This window comes from Orbicella faveolata, unplaced genomic scaffold (assembly GCF_042242905.1).
Source record: "Orbicella faveolata isolate gen_17 unplaced genomic scaffold, um_ofav_v1 contig_24, whole genome shotgun sequence".
In the NCBI taxonomy this organism is placed as follows: Eukaryota; Metazoa; Cnidaria; class Anthozoa; order Scleractinia; family Merulinidae; genus Orbicella; species Orbicella faveolata.
The window spans coordinates 29,690,025-29,708,043 of NW_028301552.1; the positions used below are offsets into that span (position 1 = coordinate 29,690,025).

Here is an 18,019-nt window from a genome sequence, read left to right on the forward strand (position 1 = left end):
AGTGCTGTTCAGGCTAACGAACGTGGTATTCAGGCTAACGAAAGTGGTTTTCACGCTAACCAAAGTGGTATTCAAGGTAACCAAAGTGGTATTCAGCCTAACTAGAGTCTTGTTCAGGCTTACCAAAGTGGTATTCAGGCTAACCACACTGCTATTCAGGCTAACCAAAGTGCTGTTCAGGCTAACCAAAAAGCTGTTCAGGGTAACTAAAGTGCTATCCAGGCTAACCAAAGTGGTATTCAGGCTAACCAAAGTGGTATTCAGCCTAACCAAAGTGGTATTCAGGCGAACCAAAGTGGTATTCAGGCTAACCAAGCTGGTATTCAGGCTAACGAAACTGTTATTAAGGCTAACCAAAGTGGTATTCAGGGTAACCAAATTGGTAATCAGGCTAACCAAAGTGGTATTCAGGGTCACCAAAGTGGTACTCAGGCTAACGGAAGTAGTATTCAGGCTAACCAAAGTGGTATTCAGGCTAACGGAAGTAGTATTCACGCTAACCAAAGTGGTATTCAGGCTAACCAAAGTGGTATTCAGGCTAACCAAAGTGGTATTCAGGCTAACCAAAGTGGTATTCAGGAAAACCAAATTGGTAATCAGGCTAACCAAAGTGGTATTCAGGGTCACCAAAGTGGTACTCAGGCTAACGGAAGTAGTATTCAGGCTAACCAAAGTGGTATTCAGGCTAACGGAAGTAGTATTCACGCTAACCAAAGTGGTATTCAGGCTAACCAAAGTGGTATTCAGGCTAACCAAAGTGGTATTCAGGCTAACCAAAGTGGTATTCAGGAAAACCAAAGTGGTATTCAGGCTAACCAAGGTGGTATTCAGGCTAACGAAACTGTTATTAAGGCTAACCAAAGTGGTATTCAGGGTAACCAAATTGGTAATCAGGCTAACCAAAGTGGTATTCAGGGTCACCAAAGTGGTACTCAGGCTAACGGAAGTAGTATTCAGGCTAACCAAAGTGGTATTCAGGCTAACGGAAGTAGTATTCACGCTAACCAAAGTGGTATTCAGGCTAACCAAAGTGGTATTCAGGCTAACCAAAGTGGTATTCAGGCTAACCAAAGTGGTATTCAGGAAAACCAAAGTGGTATTCAGGCTAACCAAAGTGGTATTCAGGCTAACCAAAGTGGTATTCAGGCTAACGGAAGTAGTATTCAGGCTAACGAAAGTGGTATTCAGGCTAACCAAAGTGGTATTCAGGCTAACCAAAGTGGTATTCAGGCTAACTGGAGTGCTATTCAGGCGAAGCAAAGTTGTATTCAGGCTACCCAAAGTGGTACTAAGGCTAACCAAAGTGGTACTCAGGCTACCCAAAGCTGTATTTAGGCTAACGAAAGTGGTAGTCAGGCTAACGAAAGTGGTATTCAGGCAAACCAAAGTGGTATTCAGGCTAACCAAAGTGGTATTCAGGCTAACCAAAGTGGTGTTCAGGTTAACCAAGGTGCTGTTCAGGCTAACCAACGTGGTATTTAGGCTAACTGGAGTTCTGTTCAGGCTAACCGAAGTGGTATTAAGGCTAACCAAAGTCACATTCAGGGTAATCAAAGTGGTATTCACGCTAACCAAAGTGGTATTGAGGGTAACTGGAGCGCTTTTCTGGCTAACCAAACTGGTATTCAGGCTAACTGGAGTGCTCTTCAGGCTAACCAAAGTGGTATTCAGGCTAACTGGAGTGCTGTTCAGGCTAACCAAAGTGGTATTCAGGCTAACCAAAGTGCTCTTCAGGCTAACCAAAGTGGAATTCAGGCTACTGAAAGTGGTATTCAGGGGAACCAAAGTGGCATTTAGGCTAACCAAGGTGGTATTCAGGCTAACGAAAGTGGTATTCACGCTAAGCAAAGTGGTATTCAGGCTAACCGGAGTGCTGTTCAGGCTAACCAAAGTGGTATTCAGGCTAACCAAAGTGGTATTCAGGCTAATCAAAGTGCTCTTCAGGCTAACCAAAGTGGTGTTAAGGCTAACCAAAGTCGTATTCACGCTAGCCAAAGTGGTATTCAGGCTAACCAAAGTGGTATTCAGGCTAACCAACGCGGTATTCAGGCTAACCAAAGTGGTATTCAGGCTAACCAAAGTGGTATTCAGCCTAACCAAATTGGTATTCAGGAAAACCAAAGTGGTATTCAGGCTAACCAAAGTGGTATTCAGGACACGAAAGTGGTATTGAGGCTAACCAAAGTGGTATTCAGGCTAACGGAAGTAGTATTCAGGCTAACCAAACTGGTATTCAGGGTAACCAAAGTGGTATTCAGGCTAACTGGGGTGCTGTTCAGGCTATCCAAAGTGGTATTCAGGCTAACCAAAGTGGTACTCAGGGTAACCAAACTGGTACTCAGGCTAACCAAAGTGGTATTCAGGCTGACCGGAGTGCTGTTCAGGCTAAGCAAAGTTGTATTCAGGCTACCCAAAGTGGTACTAAGGCTAACCAAAGTGGTACTCAGGCTACCCAAAGTTGTATTTAGGCTAACGAGAGTGGTAGTCAGGCTAACCAAAGTGGTATTCAGGCAAACCAAAGTGGTATTCAGGCTAACCAAAGTGGTATTCAGGCTAACCAAAGTGGTGTTCAGGTTAACCAAACTGCTGTTCAGGCTAACCAACGTGATATTTAGGCTAACTGGAGTTCTGTTCAGGCTAACCAAAGTGGTATTAAGCCTAACCAAAGTCGCATTCAGGGTAATCAAAGTGGTATTCACGCTAACCAAAGTGGTATTGAGGGTAACTGGAGTGCTTTTCAGGCTATCCAAAGTGGTATTCAGGCTAACCAAAGTGGTACTCAGGCTAACCAAAGTGGTATTCACGCTAACTGGAGTGCTGTTCAGGCTAAGCAAAGTTGTATTCAGGCTACCCAAAGTGGTACTAAGGCTAACCAAAGTGGTACTCAGGCTACCCAAAGTTGTATTTAGGCTAACGAAAGTGGTAGTCAGGCTAACTAAAGTGGTATTCAGGCAAACCAAAGTGGTATTCAGGCTAACCAAAGTGGTATTCAGGCTAACCAAAGTGGTGTTCAGGTTAACCAAAGTGCTGTTCGGGCTAACCAACGTGGTATTTAGGCTAACTGGAGTTCTGTTCAAGCTAACCAAAGTGGTATTAAGCCTAACCAAAGTCGCATTCAGGGTAATCAAAGTGGTATTCACGCTAACCAAAGTGGTATTCAGGGTAACTGGAGTGCTTTTCAGGCTAACCAAACTGGTATTCAGGCTAACTGGAGTGCTCTTCAGGCTAACCAAAGTGGTATTCAGGCTAACTGGAGTGCTGTTCAGGCTAACCAAAGTGGTATTCAGGCTAACCAAAGTGCTCTTCAGGCTAACCAAAGTGGTATTCAGGCTAACCAAGGTGGTATTCAGGCTAATGAAAGTGGTATTCACGCTAAGCAAAGTGGTATTCTGGCTAACCGGAGTGCTGTTCAGGCTAACCAAAGTGGTATTCAGGCTAACCAAAGTGGTATTCAGGCTAACCAAAGTGCTCTTCAGGCTAACCAAAGTAATGTTCAGGCTAACCAAAGTGGTATTCACGCTAGCCAAAGTGGTATTCAGGCTAACCAAAGTGGTATTCAGGCTAACCAACGCGGTAGTCAGGCTAACCAAAGTGGTATTGAGGCTAACCAAAGTGGCATTCAGGACACGAAAGTGGTATTGAGGCTAACCAAAGTGGTATTCAGGCTAACGGAAGTAGTATTCAGGCTAACCAAACTGGTATTCAGGCTAACCAAAGTGGTATTCAGGCTAACTGGGGTGCTGTTCAGGCTATCCAAAGTGGTATTCAGGCTAACCAAAGTGGTACTCAGGGTAACCAAAGTGGTACTCAGGCTAACCAAAGTGGTATTTAGGCTAACGAAAGTGGTACTCGGGCTAACCAACGTGGTATTCAGGCTAACTGGAGTGCTCTTCAGGCTAACCAAAGTGGTATGCAGGGTAACCAAAGTGGTATTCAAGCTAACGGAAGTAGTATTCAGGCTAACCAAAGTGGTATTCAGGCTAAGGAAAGTGGTATTGACGGTAACTGGGGTGCTGTTTAGGCTAACCAAAGTGGTATTCAGGCTAACTGGAGTGCTGTTCAGGGTAACGAAAGTGGTATTTAGTCTAACCAAAGTGGTATTTAGGCTAACCAAAGTGGTATTTAGGCTAACCACAGTGATATTCAAGGTAACTGCAGTGCTGTTAAGGTTAACCAAAGTGGTATTTAGGCTAACTGCAGTTCTGTTAATTCAAAATGACCAAAGTGTATTTAGGCTGACTGGAGTGGTAATTCTATCTTCAATAGAATCTGGATATTTGAGACTATGGTGACTTAAAGATATGTGAATACAAAAGTAAACAAATGATTGGTACAATATGCAGAAAAAGACGATTCGAACCTCCAAGGGAAACGAAAATTGGTTCGAAAAAATCGGATAGTTCGAGAAATCGGGGGTAAAATTACACCGTTCGACTGAGGAGGGGAAGCGACTTTTGGTTCGAGTTATCTGGAGGTTCGAAAAAATGAGCGTTTGAAAAATCGGGATTCCACTGTAGGTTTATTGGAAGCGATTTTGTTGATAATTTTAAACTATATGGTGAGACTGTTGCTAAGTTTAGGTTTATATCACTCGAGGGAAATAAAGTCCGCTCAAGTCGCCTAAAATCGCCTTAAATCACCTGAAGTCGCAATGTTTTTTCTCCCATCTTGCTTAAGTCGCCCAAAGTCGGCTTAAACACGGCGACTTAAGGTTCCAGAGTAGGCCTAAATATTGTGCTGTGATTGGCTACCCGAACGGGCAAGAGGATGATCTTGTCCGCTCGGCAATACCCGCCGCGTTCGGTAAGAAAAATTTCCCCAAAAGCCACATAATAAATTGTTTTTTGACCAAGCTTGCTCGGTGAAGATGCTGGATATTGCCGTTGTTCGTGTTTTTGCGAGTTTATGGACCTCGACTTCATCTCGGTCCCGGCCTTAGCACGCAAAAGAAAAAAAAGAACTTGGTCAATATCCAGCCATCTTGACCTCACGCTTGGTCAATAACCGATAGGTACATAAACGGAATTGTTAACTTCGTGTTACGCGTCGGCTTTGTCTGAAGGTCTATGAATTACCGTACAAACGTTTTTTAACCAACCGAAAGTAACGGCTACCCGAAAGTAGCGACCCCTTTTGCCAGCTTATTCCGAAAGTAACTGGGGGCGTTACTTTCGGAATTGTACGGTAACATCAGCCAAGCGCTTACGAATTGGATACGTTGCTCCGCATAGCTGACAAGGATTGTTTCCGCCATCTTGTTAAGTTCGCAAGGTGATGACACTTAGTCATCGTCATAGTCATAGCAATTTTTTGACAATTCTGTTCAAGGAGGAAAGGTGCAGTGAGGTAAACCCTATGTGAAGCACCAACCCGTGAGACAAGGCCAAAGCACAACACCGGGAATTACGTGCCCTACTCTTTTCGATAAGTGTTTGGGTTCTTTAACGTTCCCTGCTAACCATGTAACAATGAAGATGTAGGAGACGGGGCCTACGGTTTATAGTCTTTATCTAAAAAGACTTGAACGTCTACCCATTTGCAGTTGAAATTGCAAAGGAAACAGGTGTATATTTTTGCGCCTCTAGGGGTTAGGGTAGAGTTCGACCTGCTTGAAAACGGCAGGACTCGAACGAGGTTCATCTACTCAGTTCGGGCAATTAAGAAATTACACTGCCCGTGATATTTGAAAATTCTTTCAAATTGCACTCACCTAAGGGCGTGTGCAACTTTGCGAGTATTTTCAAATATCACGAGTAGTTTAAATCCTTAACTCAACTCTGCACAGTGAGCCAAAAACGTCCGGCAAATTTAACAAATCGTATTCTTTATTCAATATCTTGCCACCTGACGTATTTACAGCAAGGCAGTTCACTATATCTCATTTGAAAGAGCACAAAATGTACTTTCCAGAAAAAAAAAACAAAAAAGAAACAAACAAACAAACAAAAACAAAAACAAAAACATAGATTGACTTATGGAAAGTAATATAACTTTGAAAAAAAAATTTAATCAGAAGAACTTAGCAGAACATGTAAAAAAATTGAGATAAACTCAAAAATGTTGTAAAACTACTCTGCTGTTTGCATTTCATGGGAATGAGACTTTTTTCCCCGATATATACATATATAAAAAAACGCATCCGGAAAACCAAAATCCAGAAAATCTAGAATTTACTACGATTTTTTTTTTCAGACGGCGTGTAAGCAGTGATCATGGCAACCGCCCAAATATTCAACGTTATTGCACTGAACGCTTCGTAAATTGACTCAGTACACATAATTCACTAACAGAAGCAAGATTCTAAACGTCAATTGGCCATCCAAAGAGTACTTAGTCGCATTTGTATCGCCTTTGTATCGCGAACCAACGCGAAGAGACACAAACGTTCGTTTACCTACAATTCTCGCTTCGAATTTCGAGATAACTCAGGAAATTACTCTCATAATTACATAAGATACCTTCTAAATTATTTTTATTCCCAAAAGCCATCTTCAGGATCTTTAAAATCGTTTTAATTTTGTTCCAGGGCTCTTCCATTTAAGGTGGCCGAACACAGTTTTCAAGAACCTCTGCCTAATTTACCATTACTTTAAGGATATTTATGCTTTGGCGCCCGTTTTTTGTAAGAGTCAACGTTAACCACAGAAGGGTTTATTCTCACATTTTGGCTAAGGTGAGTGCTGTTGCCATGGCAACGGGGCTGGTTAAAAACAAGGCTTAAAAAATGGTTTTTGTTTATTTAAAAAAATTCAGCCGTTAGATTTTTTTCATCATTTGCCCACTATGAATTGACATTAAATCCCTTCTGTCAACATTGTTCTAATAAAATTTTGACATAGGCGACTTTCGTAATTCGCCGTAAATCGTTTTCACTGCATGTTCTGTATTATTAAAAATTCCCTATGTCAAAATTCAGATTTTTTGCGATAGATCATTCGCGTGGTTTCTGAATTATTTTTTTGCCAAATTTCTTGAAATTCTAACGACTGGATCGTTAGAAATCGGCAAGTTTCTGCAAAAGCAATCGGTCTCAATTTTTCGAGCAACTGCGCATGCGCTGCATTTAACTGGGTTCTTTCGGTAACAAAGAAAAAGCTGAGAATTGCTGGGTTCTTTGCGTCGTTACCTTTTCTAACATAGCTTTGTAATAAAAGACTAAAGGCATCAGTACACTGCGTTCAATAATGGAGGAAAATAGCGCATATAGTGTGGGTGTTGAGTAAATAAAATGAACGCTCTATTGAAGGCATGTTTTACATCAGCAAAAGCCGGCGCGAAAACTGTGTTCGGCCACCTTAAAAGTAGTTACTTGATCTCGCAAAAATAACCATGTAAGCCATATTGAAGTGTCTGACCCCAAAACCGGCCAATAAACGACTAATTTTGTAGCCCCAGTGGGTTTTAACTAACAATTTCCTTAATTAGCATAAGAAACAGAAAAGAGAAAGGATTTTGGTAGTTGAAGTCAAATGACGCCATCATGCAAAGAACCTATTTAATTGCATTGTTAAATAGAATATATTTCCGATATATCTGTTTCTATTTTGTCGAATGTTTTCGACAAAAACTAGCCACTCTCTAAACTCATTTTCTCGAACTGTCGTATGTGAAGTCAAAAAGTACAACGTATAAAATAGTTTCAAAGCTTTTAAGTCTCGGCAATCGTTAGCAGAAAATAAAACTTTTATGGACTGAACAACATGTTTATATGATAGCGAGTAAACGGTGACTTTCGGCTAATTAGACTGAAAGGCTGACAAAAACATCACTTTGTTTACGCTGTGTACGCCTGAGTGAATGGTAACTCTCAGTTGTGCTTCAGTGTTCTTCTCTAAACAGTTTACGCCTGATATCCAGTGCACGCTGTTTAGACTGAAGAGCTGAGGAAAAGTCGTCTACTTTATGTTGTGTGATCCCCAGGGAATGGTAACTCTCAGCTGTGCTTGGGTGTTTTTTTCCAAACAGTTTACGCCTGATATCCAGTGCACGCTGTTTAGACTGAAGAGCTGAGGAAAAGTCGCCTAGTGCATGTTGTGTGATCCTGAATGAATGGTAACTTTCAGCTGTGCTTGAGTGTTCTTCTCCAAACAGTTTACGCCTGATATTCAGTGCACGCTGTGTAGACTGAAGAGCTGAGGAAAAGTCGCCTAGTGCATGTTGTGTGATCCCCAGTGAATAGTAACTGTCAGCTGTGCTTGAGTGTTCTTCTCCAAACAGTTTACGCCTGATATCCAGTGCACGCTGTGTAGACTGAAGAGCTGAGGAAAGGTCGCCTAGTTCATGTTGTGTTTCCCCGAGTGAATGGTAACTGTCAGCTGTGCTTGAGTGTTCTTCTCCAAACACTTTACGCATAATATCCAGTGCACGCTGTGTAGACTGAAGAGCTGAGGAAAAGTCGCCTAGTGCATGTTGTGTGATCCCGAGTGAATAGTAACTGTCAGCTGTGCTTGAGTGTTTTTCTCCAAACACTTTACGCCTGATATCCAGTCCACGCTGTCTATACTGAAGAGCTGACCAAAAGTCGCCTAGTGCATATTGTGTTTCCCCGAGTGAATAGTAACTGTCAGCTGTGCTTGAGTGTTTTTCTCCAAACAGTTTATGCCTGATATCCAGTGCACGCTGTCTAGACTGAAGAGCTGAGGAAAAGCCGCCTAGTTCATGTTGTGTTTCCCCGAGTGAATAGTAACTGTGAGCTGTGTTTGAGTGTTTTTCTCCAAACAGTTTACGCCTGATATCCAGTGCACGCTGTTTAGACTGAAGAGCTGAGGAAAAGTCGCCTAGTGCATGTTGTGTGTCCCCGAGTGAATGGTAACTGTCAGCTGTGCTTGAGTGTTCTTCTCCAAACACTTTACGCATAATATCCAGTGCACGCTGTTTAGACTGAAGAGCTGAGGAAAAGTCGCCTAGTGCATGTTGTGTGTCCCCGAGTGAATGGTAACTGTCAGCTGTGCTTGAGTGTTCTTCTCCAAACACTTTACGCATAATATCCAGTGCACGCTGTTTAGACTGAAGAGCTGAGGAAAAGTCGCCTAGTGCATGTTGTGTGATCCCGAGTGAATAGTAACTGTCAGCTGTGCTTGAGTGTTCTTCTCCAAACACTTTACGCCTGATATCCAGTGCACGCTGTGTAGACTGAAGAGTTGAGGAAAAGTCGCCTAGTGCATGTTGTGTGATCCCGAGTGAATGGTAACTGTCAGCTGTGCTTGAGTGTTCTTCTCCAAACACTTTACACCTAATATCCAGTGCACGCTGTTTAGACTGAAGAGCTGAGGAAAAGTCGTCTACTTTATGTTGTGTGATCCCCAGGGAATGGTAACTCTCAGCTGTGCTTGGGTGTTTTTCTCCAAACAGTTTACGCCTGATATCCAGTGCACGCTGTGTAGACTGAAGAGTTGAGGAAAAGTCGCCTAGTGCATGTTGTGTGATCCCGAGTGAATGGTAACTGTCAGCTGTGCTTGAGTGTTCTTCTCCAAACACTTTACGCCTAATATCCAGTGCACGCTGTTTAGACTGAAGAGCTGAGGAAAAGTCGTCTACTTTATGTTGTGTGATCCCCAGGGAATGGTAACTCTCAGCTGTGCTTGGGTGTTTTTTTCCAAACAGTTTACGCCTGATATCCAGTGCACGCTGTTTAGACTGAAGAGCTGAGGAAAAGTCGCCTAGTGCATGTTGTGTGATCCCGAGTAAATGGTAACTTTCAGCTGTGTTTGAGTGTTCTTCTCCAAACAATTTCGCCTAATATTCAGTGCACGCTGCGTAGACTGAAGAGCTGAGGAAAAGTCGCCTAGTGCATGTTGTGTGATCCCGAGTGAATAGTACCTGTCAGCTGTGCTTGAGTGTTCTTCTCCAAACACTTTACGCCTGATATCCAGTGCACGCTGTCTAGACTGAAGAGCTGAGGAAAAGTCGCCTAGTTCATGTTGTGTTTCCCCGAGTGAATGGTAACTGTCAGCTGTGCTTGAGTGTTCTTTTCCAAACACTTTACGCATAATATCCAGTGCACGCTGTGTAGACCGAAGAGCTGAGGAAAAGTCGCCTAGTACATGTTGTGTTTCCCCGAGTGAATGGTAACTGTCACCTGTGCTTGAGTGTTCTTCTCCAAACAGTTTACGCCTGATATCCAGTGCACGCTGTCTAGACTGAAGAGCTGAGGAAAGGTCGCCTAGTTTATGTTGTGTGATCCCCAGTGAATAGTAACTGTCAGCTGTGCTTGAGTGTTCTTCTCCAAACAGTTTACGCCTGATATCCAGTGCACGCTGTGTAGACTGAAGAGCTGAGGAAAGGTCGCCTAGTTTATGTTGTGTGATCCCGAGTGAATAGTAACTGTCAGCTGTGCTTGAGTGTTCTTCTCCAAACACTTTACGCCTGATATCCAGTGCACGCTGTTTAGACTGAAGAGCTGAGGAAAAGTCGCCTAGTGCATGTTGTGTGATCCCGAGTGAATGGTAACTGTAAGCTGTGCTTGAGTGTTCTTCTCCAAACACTTTACGCCTAATATCCAGTGCACGCTGTTTAGACTGAAGAGCTGAGGAAAAGTCGTCTACTTTATGTTGTGTGATCCCCAGGGAATGGTAACTCTCAGCTGTGCTTGGGTGTTTTTTTCCAAACAGTTGACGCCTGATATCCAGTGCACGCTGTGTAGACTGAAGAGTTGAGGAAAAGTCGCCTAGTGCATGTTGTGTGATCCCGAGTGAATGGTAACTTTCAGCTGTGCTTGAGTGTTCTTCTCCAAACACTTTACGCCTAATATCCAGTGCACGCTGTTTAGACTGAAGAGCTGAGGAAAAGTCGTCTACTTTATGTTGTGTGATCCCCAGGAAATGGTAACTCTCAGCTGTGCTTGGGTGTTTTTTTCCAAACAGTTTACGCCTCATATCCAGTGCACGCTGTTTAGACTGAAGAGCTGAGGAAAAGTCGCCTAGTGCATGTTGTGTGATCCCGAGTGAATAGTAACTTTCAGCTGTGCTTGAGTGTTCTTCTCCAAACAGTTTACGCCTGATATTCAGTGCACGCTGTGTAGACTGAAGAGCTGAGGAAAAGTCGCCTAGTTCATGTTGTGTTTCCCCGAGTGAATGGTAACTGTCAGCTGTGCTTGAGTGTTCTTCTCCAAACAGTTTACGCCTGGTATCCAGTGCACGCTGTGTAGACTGAAGAGCTGAGGAAAGGTCGCCTAGTTTATGTTGTGTTATCCCGAGTGAATAGTAACTGTCAGCTGTGCTTGAGTGTTCTTCTCCAAACAGTTTACGGCTGATATCCAGTGCACGCTGTGTAGACTGAAGAGCTCAGGAAAGGTCGCCTACTTTATGTTGTGTGATCCCGAGTGAATAGTAACTGTCAGCTGTGCTTGAGTGTTCTTCTCCAAACAGTTTACGCCTGATATCCAGTGCACGCTGTCTAGACTGAAGAGCTGAGGAAAAGTCGCCTAGTGCATGTTGTGTGATCCCGAGTGAATGGTACCTGTCAGCTGTGCTTGAGTGTTCTTCTCCAAACACTTTACGCATAATATCCACTGCACGCTGTGTAGACCGAAGAGCTGAGGAAAAGTCGCCTACTGCATGTTGTGTTTCCCCGAGTGAATGGTAACTGTCAGCTGTGCTTGAGTGTTCTTCTCCAAACAGTTTACGCCTGATATCCAGGGCACGCTGTGTAGACTGAAGAGCTGATGAAAGGTCGCCTAGTTTATGTTGTGTGATCCCGAGTGAATAGTAACTGTCAGCTGTGCTTGAGTGGTCTTCTCCAAACAGTTTACGCCTGATATCCAGTGCACGCTGTGTAGACTGAACAGCTGAGGAAAGGTCGCCTAGTTCATGCTGTGTTTCCCCGAGTGATTAATAACTGTCAGCTGTGCTTGAGTGTTCTTCTCCAAACAGTTTACGCCTGATATCCAGTGCACGCTTTGTAGACTGAAGAGCTGAGGAAAGGTCGCCTAGTTTATGTTGTGTTATCCCGAGTGAATAATAACTGTCAGCTGTGCTTGAGTGTTCTTCTCCAAACAGTTTACGCCTGATATCCAGTGCACGCTGTGTAGACTGAAGAGCTGAGGAAAGGTCGCCTAGTGCATGTTGTGTGATCCCCAGTGAATAGTAACTGTCAGCTGTGCTTGAGTGTTCTTCTCCAAACAGTTTACGCCTGATATCCAGTGCACGCTGTGTAGACTGAAGAGCTGAGGAAAGGTCGCCTAGTTTATGTTGTGTGATCCCGAGTGAATAGTAACTGTCAGCTGTCCTTGAGTGTTCTTCTCCAAACAGTTTACGCCTGATATCCAGTGCACGCTGTGTAGACTGAACAGCTGAGGAAAGGTCGCCTAGTTCATGCTGTGTTTCCCCGAGTGAATAATAACTGTCAGCTGTGCTTGAGTGTTCTTCTCGAAACAGTTTAGGCCTGATATCCAGTGCACGCTGTGTAGACTGAAGAGCTGAGGAAAAGTCGCCTAGTGCATGTTGTGTTTCCCCGAGTGAATGGTAACTGTCAGCTGTGCTTGAGTGTTCTTCTCCAAACAGTATACGCCTGATATCCAGTGCACGCTGTGCAGACTGAAGAGCTGAGGAAAAGTCGCCTAGTTCATGTTGTGTTTCCCCGAGTGAATGGTAACTGTCAGCTGTGCTTGAGTGTTCTTCTCCAAACAGTTTACGCCTGGTATCCAGTGCACGCTGTGTAGACTGAAGAGCTGAGGAAAGGTCGCCTAGTTTATGTTGTGTGATCCCGAGTGAATAGTAACTGTCAGCTGTGCTTGAGTGTTCTTCTCCAAACAGTTTACGCCTGATATCCAGTGCACGCTGTGTAGACTGAAGAGCTGAGGAAAGGTCGCCTAGTTTATGTTGTGTGATCCCGAGTAAATAGTAACTGTCAGCTGTGCTTGAGTGTTCTTCTCCAAACACTTTACACCTGATATCCAGTGCACGCTGTTTAGACTGAAGAGCTGAGGAAAAGTCGCCTAGTGGGTTTTAAATAACAATTTCCTTAATTAGCATAAGAAACAGAAAAGGGAAAGGATTTTGGTAGTTGAAGTCAAATGACGCCATCATGCAAAGAGCCTATTTAATAGCATTGTTAAATAGAATATATTTCCGATATATCTGTTTCTATTTTGTCGAATGTTTTCGACAAAAACTAGCCACTCTCTAAACTCATTTTCTCGAACTGTCGTATGTGAAGTCAAAAAGTACAACGTATAAAATAGTTTCAAAGCTTTTAAGTCTCGGCAATCGTTAGCAGAAAATAAAACTTTTATGGACTGAACAACATGTTTATATGATAGCGAGTAAACGGTGACTTTCGGCTAATTAGACTGAAAGGCTGACAAAAACATCACTTTCTTTACGCTGTGTACGCCTGAGTGAATGGTAACTCTCAGTTGTGCTTCAGTGTTCTTCTCTAAACAGTTTACGCCTGATATCCAGTGCACGCTGTTTAGACTGAAGAGCTGAGCAAAAGTCGCCTAGTTTATGTTGTGTGATCCCGAGTGAATGGTAACTGTCAGCTGTGCTTGAGTGTTCTTCTCCAAACACTTTACGCCTAATATCCAGTGCACGCTGTTTAGACTGAAGAGCTGAGGAAAAGTCGTCTACTTTATGTTGTGTGATCCCCAGGGAATGGTAACTCTCAGCTGTGCTTGGGTGTTTTTTTCCAAACAGTTTACGCCTCATATCCAGTGCACGCTGTTTAGACTGAAGAGCTGAGGAAAAGTCGCCTACTGCATGTTGTGTGATCCCGAGTGAATGGTAACTTTCAGCTGTGCTTGAGTGTTCTTCTCCAAACAGTTTACGCCTGATATTCAGTGCACGCTGTGTAGACTGAAGAGCTGAGGAAAAGTCGCCTAGTGCATGTTGTGTGATCCCGAGTGAATGGTAACTTTCAGCTGTGCTTGAGTGTTCTTCTCGAAACACTTTACGCCTGATATTCAGTGCACGCTGTGTAGACTGAAGAGCTGAGGAAAAGTCGCCTAGTGCATGTTGTGTGATCCCGAGTGAATAGTAACTGTCAGCTGTGCTTGAGTGTTCTTCTCCAAACACTTTACGCCTGATATCCAGTGCACGCTGTCTAGACTGAAGAGCTGAGGAAAAGTCGCCTAGTTCATGTTGTGTTTCCCCGAGTGAATGGTAACTGTCAGCTGAGCTTGAGTGTTCTTCTCCAAACACTTTACGCATAATATCCAGTGCACGCTGTGTACACTGAAGAGCTGAGGAAAAGTCGTCTACTTTATGTTGTGTGATCCCCAGGAAATGGTAACTCTCAGCTGTGCTTGGGTGTTTTTTTCCAAACAGTTTACGCCTGATATCCAGTGCACGCTGTTTAGACTGAAGAGCTGAGGAAAAGTCGCCTAGTGCATGTTGTGTGATCCCGAGTGAATAGTAACTGTCAGCTGTGCTTGAGTGTTCTTCTCCAAACACTTTACGCCTGATATCCAGTGCACGCTGTCTAGACTGAAGAGCTGAGGAAAAGTCGCCTAGTTCATGTTGTGTTTCCCCGAGTGAATGGTAACTGTCAGCTGAGCTTGAGTGTTCTTCTCCAAACACTTTACGCATAATATCCAGTGCACGCTGTGTACACTGAAGAGCTGAGGAAAAGTCGTCTACTTTATGTTGTGTGATCCCCAGGAAATGGTAACTCTCAGCTGTGCTTGGGTGTTTTTTTCCAAACAGTTTACGCCTGATATCCAGTGCACGCTGTTTAGACTGAAGAGCTGAGGAAAAGTCGCCTAGTGCATGTTGTGTGATCCCGAGTGAATAGTAACTGTCAGCTGTGCTTGAGTGTTCTTCTCCAAACAGTTTACGCCTGATATCCAGTGCACGCTGTGTAGACTGAAGAGCTGAGGAAAAGTCGCCTAGTGCATGTTGTGTGATCCCGAGTGAATGGTAACTGTAAGCTGTGCTTGAGTGTTCTTCTCCAAACACTTTACGCCTAATATCCAGTGCACGCTGTTTAGACTGAAGAGCTGAGGAAAAGTCGTCTACTTTATGTTGTGTGATCCCCAGGGAATGGTAACTCTCAGCTGTGCTTGGGTGTTTTTTTCCAAACAGTTTACGCCTCATATCCAGTGCACGCTGTTTAGACTGAAGAGCTGAGGAAAAGTCGCCTACTGCATGTTGTGTGATCCCGAGTGAATGGTAACTTTCAGCTGTGCTTGAGTGTTCTTCTCCAAACAGTTTACGCCTGATATTCAGTGCACGCTGTGTAGACTGAAGAGCTGAGGAAAAGTCGCCTAGTGCATGTTGTGTGATCCCGAGTGAATGGTAACTTTCAGCTGTGCTTGAGTGTTCTTCTCGAAACACTTTACGCCTGATATTCAGTGCACGCTGTGTAGACTGAAGAGCTGAGGAAAAGTCGCCTAGTGCATGTTGTGTGATCCCGAGTGAATAGTAACTGTCAGCTGTGCTTGAGTGTTCTTCTCCAAACACTTTACGCCTGATATCCAGTGCACGCTGTCTAGACTGAAGAGCTGAGGAAAAGTCGCCTAGTTCATGTTGTGTTTCCCCGAGTGAATGGTAACTGTCAGCTGAGCTTGAGTGTTCTTCTCCAAACACTTTACGCATAATATCCAGTGCACGCTGTGTACACTGAAGAGCTGAGGAAAAGTCGCCTAATTTATGTTGTGTAACCCCGAGTCAATGGTAACTGTCAGCTACACTTGGGTGTTCTTCTCCAAACACTTTACGCCTGATATTCAGTGTACGCTGTGTAGACTGAAGAGCTGAGGAAAAGTCGCCTAGTGCATGTTGTGTGATCCCGAGTGAATAGTAACTGTCAGCTGTGGTTGAGTGTTCTTCTCCAAACACTTTACGCCTGATATCCAGTACACGCTGTCTAGACTGAAGAGCTGAGGAAAAGGCGCCTAGTTCATGTTGTGTTTCCCCGAGTGAATGGTAACTGTCAGCTGTGCTTGAGTGTTCTTCTCCAAACACTTTACGCATAATATCCAGTGCACGCTGTGTAGACCGAAGAGCTGAGGAAAAGTCGCCTAGTGCATGTTGTGATCCCGAGTGAATAGTAACTGTCAGCTGTGCTTGAGTGTTTTTCTCCAAACAGTTTACGCCTGATATCCAGTGCACGCTGTCTAGACTGAAGAGGTAAGGAAAAGTCGCCTAGTTCATGTTGTGTTTCCCCGAGTGAATGGTAACTGTCAGCTGTGCTTGAGTGTTCTTCTCCAAACACTTTACGCATAATATCCAGTGCACGCTGTGTACACTGAAGAGCTGAGGAAAAGTCGCCTAGTGCATGTTGTGTGATCCCGAGTGAATGGTAACTTTCAGCTGTGCTTGAGTGTTCTTCTCCAAACACTTTACGCCTGATATTCAGTGCACGCTGTGTAGACTGAAGAGCTGAGGAAAAGTCGCCTAGTGCATGTTGTGTGATCCCGAGTGAATAGTAACTGTCAGCTGTGCTTGAGTGTTCTTCTCCAAACACTTTACGCCTGATATCCAGTACACGCTGTCTAGACTGAAGAGCTGAGGAAAAGGCGCCTAGTTCATGTTGTGTTTCCCCGAGTGAATGGTAACTGTCAGCTGTGCTTGAGTGTTCTTCTCCAAACACTTTACGCATAATATCCAGTGCACGCTGTGTAGACTGAAGAGCTGAGGAAAAGTCGCCTAGTGCATGTTGTGTGATCCCGAGTGAATGGTAACTGTCAGCTGTGCTTGAGTGTTTTTCTCCAAACAGTTTACGCCTGATATCCAGTGCACGCTGTCTAGACTGAAGAGGTAAGGAAAAGTCGCCTAGTTCATGTTGTGTTTCCCCGAGTGAATGGTAACTGTCAGCTGTGCTTGAGTGTTCTTCTCCAAACACTTTACGCATAATATCCAGTGCACGCTGTGTAGACTGAAGAGCTGACCAAAAGTCGCCTAGTGCATATTGTGTGATCCCGAGTGAATAGTAACTGTGAGCTGTGGTTGAGTGTTCTTCTCCAACAGTTTACGCCTGATATCCAGTGCACGCTGTGTAGACTGAAGAGCTGAGGAAAAGTCGCCTAGTGCATGTTGTGTGATCCCGAGTGAATAGTAACTGTCAGCTGTGCTTGAGTGTTCTTCTCCAAACACTTTACGCCTGATATCCAGTGCACGCTGTTTAGACTGAAGAGCTGAGGAAAAGTCGCCTAGTGCATGTTGTGTGATCCCAAGTGAATAGTAACTGTCAGCTGTGCTTGAGTGTTCTTCTCCAAACACTTTACGCCTGATATCCAGTGCACGCTGTTTAGACTGAAGAACTGCGCAAAAGTCGCCTAGTTCATGTTTTGTGATTCCGAGTAAGTAGTAACTGTCAGCTGTGCTTGAGTGTTCTTCTCCAAACACTTTGCGCCTGATATTCAGTGCACGCTGTGCAGACTGAAGAGCTGAGAAAAAGTCGCCTAGTGCATGTTGTGTGATCCCGAGTGAATAGTAACTTTCAGCTGTGCTTGAGTGTTCTTCTCCAAAGAGTTTGCGCCTTATATCCAGTGCACGCTGTGCAGACTGAAGAGCTGGGCAAAAGTCGCCTAGTGCATGTTGTGTGATCTCGAGTGAATGGTAACTTTCAGCTGTGCTTGAGTGTTCTCCTCCAAACAGTTTCCGCCTGATATCCAGTGCACGCTGTCTAGACTGAAGAGCTGACGAAAAGTCGCCTAGTTCATGTTGTGTGATTCCGAGTGAGTAGTAACTGTCAGCTGTGCTTGAGTGTTCTTCTCCAAACAGTTTGCGCTTGATATGCAGTGCACGCTGTGCAGACTGAACAGCTGAGGAAAAGTCGCCTAATGCATGTTGTGTGATCCCGAGTGAATAGTAACTTTCTGCTGTGCTTGAGTGTTCTTCTCCAAACAGTTTGCGCCTGATATCCAGTGCACGCTGTGCAGACTGAAGAGCTGGGGAAAAGTCGCCTAGTGCATGTTGTGTGATCTCGAGTAAGTGGTAACTGTCAGCTGTGCTTGAGTGTTCTTTTCCACACAGTAGAAGCCTGATATCCAGAGCACGCTGTGCAGACTGAAGAGCCGAGGAAAAGTCGCCTAGTTTATGTTGTGCTACCCCGAGTGAATGGTAACTGTCAGCTGTGT

The 18,019-nt window shown here is 44.1% G+C and overlaps 1 protein-coding gene across 1 annotated transcript in view; it reads right to left on the bottom strand.

Annotated features, from left to right (window-relative positions):
• Positions 1-5,807: 5,807 nt before the first annotated feature.
• The window catches only part of LOC110066618 (uncharacterized), a 111,195-nt gene continuing 98,983 nt past the window's right edge, over positions 5,808-18,019 (bottom strand). Inside the window, 5 exon segments of the mRNA XM_089292802.1 lie at positions 5,808-9,734; positions 9,737-12,934; positions 13,313-15,972; positions 15,974-16,904; positions 16,907-18,019. Of these exon segments, the coding sequence (XP_089148928.1) occupies positions 7,741-9,734; positions 9,737-12,934; positions 13,313-15,972; positions 15,974-16,904; positions 16,907-18,019 (9,896 nt within the window). The 3' untranslated portion in view covers positions 5,808-7,740.